Here is a 9,846-nt window from a genome sequence, read left to right on the forward strand (position 1 = left end):
CACATTAGCCTGTGTCAATAATACTTAAAAAAATATTTTCAAATTTGTGTCCGTTTTTCTTAGAATGAATAAAAATTACACATAATATGTTAAATCATTAAATTCATTTTATTCATAAAATTATCAAGCAAAAAATAAATCACAGTTTTTATACACTATATATTATGTACGATTAGATTTCCACAGAAATTGTGCAAAATATGGTCGGTCTGTTGTATACGGAGCATCTCGCGCTGTTTTGACATTTGTATAATTTGTCAAAACGTTGTGAGGCATCCTCTATATACATACATATGTATAATTTGTTTTTTATAATAATAATAATGTCATAATAAAAGTACAAAAATATGGTAAGTTTAAAAAAAAACTTGCAATTTACTGCAAGAAAATGTCAAAAATATTTTTGTTAATTTTGTATTTGCAATATGTACAACATATTGTAAATTATACCGTTATGAAAAATCAAATTTTGTCTGAGGGTTAATTAGACAAAAACATAAATGTTGACTTAACTACAGACTTATGGCGAATATCAGTAAATATAAAATAAACATTACACATACGATATACTACAGTGTATTGTACACAATGAAAGTTAAAAAAAAATATAATAATAATAATAATAATTCACTACGATGAAATTCAAACAATACCTATCATGAAATGTGTAAACTGATCAGACTGAATAAAATATGTTAAACAAATGAACTAATATTATGTGCAAAACGTACATAATAAAAACTCGTAAAGCAAAAATCCTAAGCTCTACTAAACATATATTAACACAAGCATTTTTGAGAATCGTAAGCTTACATGTTTTCTAACCGATCTACGCCTATTCACCAACAGTCTTAAGAGGACGCACACAATAATTTGTCGTATCAAGCCAGACACCATTTTAATTAACGCGAAATAAATTGTTTTATTAATTTACCTAAAATCATAATAATAATAATAATATAACACTAAGAGGAAACATTATTGTTCGATAAACATCACACTGAGAAGGAAATAAGTAAATTAAAAAAATAGCAAAAACAGTAAGATAAACTATTTGAATAAACATCAACATATTATTTGATTCAACGAGAAATAGTTTGAATTATTGCTAAGGACGAGGTGGTACAACAATACTTGGATCAATGGGTATACATTATAATTTGTATTGTCGAAAAGGAACACAATTTGAAAATAGTAGATAACAAGATGATTAATATTGTAATAATATACTTAAAAATACACAATGAGATTAACCAAAGATGAAGTCTTTGCATTAAGATTTTGGTAATTCATTTTTAGACAAAAAAAAAATTAAAAGTTTAAAAACAAAACAGCTACAAAGCTCATACGACGTCATAAAATAAAATAATAAAATTTCAACGAGTGACTGGGTTTAAGGATACTTTGTTATAATTATATAACACGATTAAAATTAAAAAACGAAAATATCAGAATAATATAACTTTGGTTAATCACATCATAAGTGTATAAATATAAATAAATATATAATATGTATTTTCTCTATAATAAACACCTATACAAAACTTAAAATTACTTCATTACAATATATATATATTTATTCAAAACTATACTTAAATAAAAAAGTTAAAAAATAAAATAATATTTGTAAATAAGAAATCACATCTTTATGCATGGCGGGCAAATGTATTGCGAGACGCTGGCCAAAGACTGCAGGCAGGCGGTACACGTACGTAACACGCACGGCCAGCCTTCAAGCCAGGCTCACAATATAGCACAACATCGACAATAGCGCTGACGGCTGTTGCCTGTGGATGGCGGCGGTGTCACGGGCGCAAAATACGCGTGTACTTTTATGTTGGGCAAATGTGTCTAAACCAAACAATATAAAAATGTATGCATTATTAAAAATAATTTTAGTAAACTGATGATTTAAAACAGGACTTTTAAATTTGGGAAAAATTTAGTGTTTAACGTAACAAAATTTTAAGCCATTGATAAATTTTTTTCAACACATCTTCAAATGCTGAAGGATTTTATACTAATATTATTGAATAAAATGCCACTGAACAGGGAATATTTTAGGAAATTTTAGATCCTTTTAGTTTTTTTTTTTTTAATAGTTTCATTCATTTGTTATTGATATTAGCATGTAATGTGTTTGGTTAGTAACATTATTTCTTTTTATTAAGTACAAGCTGTCCGGACCCGGCGTTGCCCGAGGATTAGTTTGGCAGGGCTGAGTAAAATAATTCCCATTCCCCCATTCCCACCCCCATCCCTTATCAGATAACAGCGTGACTGCGTTTTTGTGACTTTTTTCGGTTATTATGTCCTTCTCTTACTCAAGGGTCCCAGCCCTCTCAGTTCCAGATCCCGTTCCAACAGTTAAAAGCTTGCCCAGAATTGTGGTACATAGAATAGGCCTGTTCCTTTAATCATCACCTACCATTCGCTTGAGTACCGTGGTTACCATGGTTACAAACCAAGTGTTTATTTTGGATTAGCAACGGAAAATATTTCGTATTTAAAGTACTAAGTTTGTGTTTGAGGTCATCCTTAAGGGTGGAATTTTCGAAAAGTACTATGCCAGTTTGGTTGGCGGGAGTGGACTCAACAACACCCCAAAGTTTCATGGCGATCGGATGAATGGTGTACTAATGCATAAAGGACAAAACAAACAAACAGACATTCATTTTTATTTTCATTTTTATACTACCTATATATTTTGTTATTGGCTTCTATTTGATTCGCTTTATAGCGAACTTCATAGTTTCAAGCTCAAACCCTGCCATAAATCGGACCTCATAACTTTGACAATTAATGCATTTATAAAAACCATCCGAAATCAGTGGCATACATCTGTAGTTTATTTCTTATAGGTACACACAAATTTCACAATATTCACTTACTCGAAGTCGTCTTATTCCTGTCCGTGTGATGAGTTGGCAATCGTACAACTCTATCCTTTGTAAGTTATGACAGTTAATGAGATGCTCGAGAGACGCGTCAGTGATTAACGGACAGTTGTCCAATTCTAGTACAGCCAAGTGTTCTGATGCACATGTAGACGTACCCAGATGTCTGATGCCCTCGTCGGTGATCAGTTCACAATGGGATAAACTCTGGTAACATTAAAATAATTGACCATTAAACACGACTCGTTAGCATTTACACAGCATGACGTATTTGAGCTCACCAAATATTCTAGACGTGGACACCCTATTGCCAGATGCACTAGAGTCGAATCTGTTATCAAGACACATTCTTCCAGATCCATTTTTTCCATAAGATGACAAGTCTAGAAAAGTTATACAATAAATATGAAATCATAACGACACGTTTATTGTTTGACCAATAATTACTTTGGAAAGAGCTTGAAACCCGGTGTCGGTAAACTGTGAACAGCCCGCAACTTCAAGAGTATTTAACTGATCGCATTGTTGAGCTAGAGCCACGAGGCAATTATCAGTCAGTAAGGAACAATTAGCCAAGCACAAATATTTTAAGTTATTACAGTTGTTGGCCAACTTTATCACAGATTCGTCTTCAATACTCTGTAATATAATCAAAATTAACTGACTGTGACTAGTGGCCAAACATTATAAGAGACAATTTCTAATTTTTCTAATCGTTTCCTCTGACTTACGGCAACTCACGCCCAGCTACCGACAGTGACGATTCAATATGTACTTACATTGCAGCCATGTAGATTGATTACTTCTAGCTGCGCACAATGCTCTGCCAAACAACTAATTGCTCGTGTCGTCATTCTTGCACATCCTTTGGATATGAAGGACTTGAGTTTAGGACAGCCGTGTGCCAATGCTTCTACGCCTGTGAACGGGACAGTAAAAATGATATTGCATAAGATAGAAAACAACGGTTGAAATCGTAGTTGGCAAAAACCCAGTTTTTTTTGGGTTTTACCTTAATTTGCTAACTCTTAGAATCAAAATTACCATTTTCAGTAATTCCTTCACACCACGATAAATTGACATGAGTCAAGTTTGGGCAACCGTCGGAAATAGCCTTCAAAGACAAATCGGTCACTTTAGAACAAGAGCCAATGTCTATTGACAGCAGCTTTTTACAATACTGACTTAAAGATTGACTAGTGCTGAAAAAAGATTTTATCCAATTTATTAATGTAATACTACAAAATTTGAAACAAGATTATATGGTTACTACTCAATTACCCTATTACCTATCAGTAATCCTCTTACAACCATTAAGGTTTATGTATTCAATGTGATTACAATACTGAGCAAGAGTTTTCAGAGAACCATCACCGACAGACTGACATCCGCGCAGACTAATTTGTCGCAGAAAACCACCACATCTACATGAAATGTTTTCTATTACTGGGCCCTGAAAATGATCACCATGATTATAAATCATATCATACTTAGGTATAATATTATTATAAGCATTTGAACAATATTTACCTCAACATCAGTCTGGAAATCGAACAGATCGATTTTTTGCCAATTGCTTCCGTCCAAGGCCAGTACATTCCATCCTCGAGATACTTGAGCGCATCGACATAGTGATACGACATCTAGGTATGAAAATATTCTAAAACCATAAACACAGATCTTAATTAATACTGTTAATTATATTTATTTCTCTACTAAATGGAAATAAAATCTATTTTTATCTTACCGTAATAAAAGTTCTTTTGGTAATTTTTTATTTATTTGAGCATCTTCGTCCAAAAACGTTTTGGTTAACTGTAACAAAATAATAATAATAAAAAAAATTACCTCTTTTGTTACTAAAATGAATCGTAATACTTTACCTGTACATAACTATGTTTCATATTCGAAACGGTCGAATGATTGTGATGATGCGTATTAGAAGGCACCTCTCTTATAAGTGTTTCCATGGTCACATTTAAGTTCAGGCATAAATTTGCATTGAATACCTACAAACATAAATTAGAACTTAGTATTCAAACAAATTCCGTTGCTTTAAAAAAACAGTTTTTAATTTGCAAAGTTTTAAAAATATAATACATAGCTAACTAGTATCATAATAGATATATGTATACAGTTTATAAATAACATATTTTATCCAAACACAAATTAAAATTTTAGACAACATTATTTATCACCTAATCAATATATTGTAATGTGATAGGATTATAAGAGATCAGAGGTTCATAGTTTGTTATTGATAAACACGAGTGTAGTTTATTTTGCGCAATGCTTCAATGCGCGTAATTAAATTTAAAAATATAGTATCGATTAATTGTATTTACCGAATCAAATATAATGTCTGGCCATCTCCGAGAATATAAGAATTAAAATTAAACTTAGCCAAAAAGTAAATAATAATAGTCCCGACGGTTTGTAAAAAGACTCGATACCTATAAACATTTTTAAAGCACAGTTTGAAATACCTAGTAGATCAATAAAGAATAAATAGTATCTAATTAATAGCATGTCACTGCAGCCAGACAAGGTGTAGGTAATTTAATTCTGAACGATAATGACCTTATATCACACAATAAAGGTTTTATAAATACGAGTAGGTATTTGAAAATTCCATTAGCTGATAATTTTTTCCTTTAACAACACATATTATATTGTAAACGGTACAATATACTGTACAAATACAATTTGAATAAAACAATAAGAATACTGTTTTTAAGTATTATACTAGTTTGTTGTAAATTAATATTTGAAAAGAATGCAGAAATACAAAGTTTTCAATGATCGAAAAGCTTATAATATCAGCTGTCGAGTCGAGCATCTCATCTCTTAATTGTAAAAGAAAACCAATGGAAAACACTTCTTAATCACTTACTTAAAATATTAGTCTAATTACTTTTATTAGGTAAGTAGAAAAGTTCAGTTAGGTGTTAAATGAAAAACTAATAATCGTGGTACCTACATGTGGTAGGTACCTATAGCACAATATTAAGAATATTACATGTCTTTGTAAAATTTGAAGTAAACAAAGCGTTGTACGATGGTAGGGAGAGAGTTCATTGATACCGTATTAATTTTGTATTTTGTATGCAAACTAAGTAAGTATACTTGCCTTGACATTCACCCCAAAGTAAACGGTAGCATATTATTATCGTACTACTTAAATTATTGTTAATAATTAATTAATTACAAATATTATTATTGCAGTTGGCGGCAATACGACGAATTCGGACGGACCGCGCGACTGTCGACGGTACAACGTCGGCGGTTGGAGACGACGACTTGAGGGTCCACGCTTTGGTACAACGCAACAAAAACCATTGTCCGGGTCTAGGCCTTACGCCGTCACGGCGCCGTACCACTCTTTTTCCACCACGGCCAGACTAGCCGCTGCTGTTGTTGCTGCTAGGCCTGCCGCTGTCGTCGTCCGGTGGCCGTCGTTATTATAGCAGTAGTCACGGCTCGTCATACCAGCGCAACAACAAAAATATTTACACACAAGCGTACACGGTCGAAACAAAGGAGGCGGATAACAACAAACACGACGTAACAGCGCGCTCAAATGGCACCACCACCGTCCGCCACTGCCGGCCACAGCAGCGCTCGACTGAATCACGATAACACACAATAAATAAAATATAATAATATATACATATATATATATATATACACATGTACGAGACGATAATAATATTACGCTACAACCCCGCCGCCGCCGCCAAGTACTAGGCTAGGATCTACGATGGCCATCGGGTAGGGGGAGGGAATCGTACTTCGAAGCAGTCAGCTGATATGGCCGCATCAGCTGATATTCACGCTCCGCCGCCGCGTTTATTATTGTTAGGTACACACTTCACCACCACCGCCACGACACCTAAACAAAAACACCGCAGCTTTATCGCAAGCTTTTTACCCATCTTCTGTCCTACTCCCACCTCGCGGCCGTCGTTAGGCACGACGCCTAGCCTACAGTTCACGGCCGCCGCGCTTTACGCCGTCACGTGCGACTAACACACGGTGAAGATCACAATCGACGCGCGACTTCCAAGGCGGGCGGGCGGGCGAATGGAAACTTTGCGAATTCTTTTACTGCGTCACTAATGCTGACGGCTCGTGAACTGCGCGCGTGTACACGTGCAGAGCTTAAAGACAATTAACAGCAAACATATACTTAACAGTTCTTATATTATTTAGTATAGCCATAATACGTGTAATAGCCAACCTAACCTAACCTGTCAAAAAGGTTATGAATGGACAACAAATAAAGGCTTTACTTCACATTTATCAAAACGCTATACTTAAAAGCGTTTTCAGTATACTTCGAAAGAAAGAGGTTAATGACATAATAAGAATAAACGAAGCAATGGCCACGAATTCTAGGGGGTTGTGGACTGTGGTTATGAACAGGTGTATAAGACATAATATAACTAACTGGCTCGTGTAAATAACACAAAACTTCTCTAAGAAGAGCTCAATACGTAACTTCGTCGAAGTAACGTCCTCTCATATTGTAAAATAACAATTATGATAAACCAAAGAATATATACTTTTTCCTCTAGAAGGAATAGATATTTTTTTCTTTATTTCATTGTTTCAAGCAAAGTTTTAGAGATTTAGGTCTGAAAATTAGACCTAAGGTAGATCTAGAATAGACCTATAACATATACAATTTTCTGAAAAAATCTGTAGTTAAACTTTTTTTTTATTAAGGAAAACCCCCAAAAACGGGAAAATCACACTTTTACCATAGTCAATTTCCAGGTTGCTATGTGTGTAAGTGTGTCCATCAACAGTGGCAGTTGAGCAAAATCTGGATTTTCATAGTTTTGAAAATCTACCATTTTCCGGCCATAATACTTTATATAGGGGTTTTATTATTCATGTATAAATTTCCAATGTTCTGTAACTTGGATTTATAATCCTGAAAATCCGTTATTGCCCAACTTTGACCGACGTTACTGAAATAATATTATTTTCAACGAGCGCGCATTAATCAAAATAATATCCATAGGCGCAATTTCGATTAAAAAACCAAGGGTTCTTAAGCTCCGCATTTTCCAGGTATTTGAATTTTAATTAACAAAGTTAATGGTTTTTTTGAACAAGGATGATAAATGCGAAAAATATTAGAGGGTACTAATTTAAAAATCGGGGTTGCTAATACCCCTAATTGCGCTTATAAATATCATTTTACTACCAAACTGTACACGCTTTTCACGGGCACGCGTCAAAAGTATGATCAAAACGAAAATATTGTCGGTATAAGACTTATTTATAAATCGAAGTAAGTATATAAGTTATAACACTTCAAAAACATTCTCAGGAACCGCGCGTGGCTTTAATATGGATCGGTAAGTAGCTGAAGTACTCAAAATAAAACTGCGCAGTTAAATAAAAAAACCGAGTGGGCAAAACTGAGACGTCGACCCTCCTACGGTTTACCTAATTAGTTTACCGATCACAATATTACATGTTATTATCATTTATAAATGTATTATTTAAAATCACTCGTTTTTCAAACCACAAACGATCGAACAACCTAGCAACCTCTCCGGCCTCCGGTATCAGAAATAATATTATGTAACTTTCTGTGTAAAACAGGCACCTCCATAAAGATGGCATAGAAAATTTTACATTTAATAATATCGTCTGGGGCTCGAGATTTATAGCTTTTATGGAATTCATTTAGAGGCCGATTCAGATTTCTAAGAGCACATCGATACAACGCTATATCCAGCGAATAAAATCTAAATATTTAATTGTTGTGCTTTATTGTTACAATTATTATTGGACATATGCGTACAAAGCATTGGTACACAACAATTTTACAATGAGAAAAAATGTGTAAAGCTAAATGATTTTACTTAGTACACCATGTGATTTTAAATTACAGTATTATTTACCTATCCTTTCTGTGTAGTAATATGATCTGAACGTCACAGTCTTGCCTATATTATTCGCTAAATACTCACATGACAGTTGATAAAATTGTAGGTATTCACAAAATGTACAATCTTTTGAAATTAGAAACAACTAGAACAACAGTATTGAATATTACTGCGCGTTTCATCAGCAATTCAATACATAAACGCAAGTACTTATAAAATAATTACTTTATAAGAGCTAATTTTCGAACAAACAAAAAACTATAATACAATTGTGAAGAGTAGACTTTCGAGTTGAAGTGTAATAATATAGTAATAGTAATAATATGGTATTTACAAGCGGCAGTTTAAATTTTACTCTGCCCTATAGCTATGCCAAACTTGTAAGTCGTGATTGAAAATTTAATATTCATAGTTAACCTATAAAATAATTACACCTATGCCACATTGAACGAAAAGCTTGCCCGGCTTTGTCCCGCCATTGAACAATGCCACTAACGGTAACATAATTTACATTATACCTACCAAATTTTATAAATTAAAATAAGAAAACCGGTAAATAACGTTTTTTTTTCTTAAAAAAACTATAGAAAAGAAAAAAAAAACAAGAATCGTTAATCTCGACCTTATTACGGCCGCGAGTTCAACGCAATTAAATATTATTATAATAGACCTATAACAAGTTTATACTTTTATATGTACAATAGCTACATTATCCATCTGCAATACAATGACACCGTGAGAAAATTTAATTTCCTTTTGTTACTTATTCCGCAGGCGGAAAAACACAAACAGAAAAAAACCAAGAACCTTGAATACATTCACACACGTGAGTTAGGATAGTGCGAATGAGCGAATACGCAGTAATTACACAACTAGGGGAATTTAACACAAAATATATAAAATAACAACTTTAAGCTGCACAATGCACGCAACAAATTATATGGGCGTAGGTTGGTACAGCTGCATTATGAAAATAGAGCTGGTGCGATGCAAAACTAATGGCGGTCAATAAAAAATATACATTTTCGAATAAATTTCAAAAC

The 9,846-nt window shown here is 33.5% G+C and overlaps 1 protein-coding gene across 4 annotated transcripts; it reads right to left on the reverse strand.

Annotated features, from left to right (window-relative positions):
* Positions 1–89: 89 nt before the first annotated feature.
* LOC126841380 (F-box/LRR-repeat protein 20) lies at positions 90–8,967 on the reverse strand. Of its 4 annotated transcripts, none has more exons than XM_050577829.1 (11): positions 8,888–8,967; positions 4,781–4,906; positions 4,645–4,712; positions 4,428–4,557; positions 4,187–4,350; positions 3,942–4,099; positions 3,677–3,816; positions 3,345–3,536; positions 3,179–3,280; positions 2,892–3,104; positions 90–1,851 (listed from the first exon to the last, which is right to left on the reverse strand). In XM_050577829.1, the coding sequence occupies exons 2-11, from the start codon at positions 4,865–4,867 to the stop codon at positions 1,744–1,746; spliced, it is 1,362 nt and encodes a 453-aa protein (XP_050433786.1). In that variant the 5' UTR covers positions 4,868–4,906; positions 8,888–8,967; the 3' UTR covers positions 90–1,743. The 4 variants fall into 4 exon arrangements, with proteins under 4 accessions (XP_050433786.1, XP_050433784.1, XP_050433783.1 ...); XM_050577827.1 differs by lacking the exon at positions 8,888–8,967 and adding an exon at positions 6,106–6,534; XM_050577826.1 differs by lacking the exon at positions 8,888–8,967 and adding an exon at positions 6,028–6,534.
* Between the last annotated feature and the right edge of the window lie 879 nt (positions 8,968–9,846).

This window comes from Adelges cooleyi, unplaced genomic scaffold (assembly GCF_023614345.1).
Source record: "Adelges cooleyi isolate 19-005CV unplaced genomic scaffold, UGA_ACOO_1.1 ACOO_flye_CR_arks_rails_tigmint_CR_PRNA_381, whole genome shotgun sequence".
In the NCBI taxonomy this organism is placed as follows: Eukaryota; Metazoa; Arthropoda; class Insecta; order Hemiptera; family Adelgidae; genus Adelges; species Adelges cooleyi.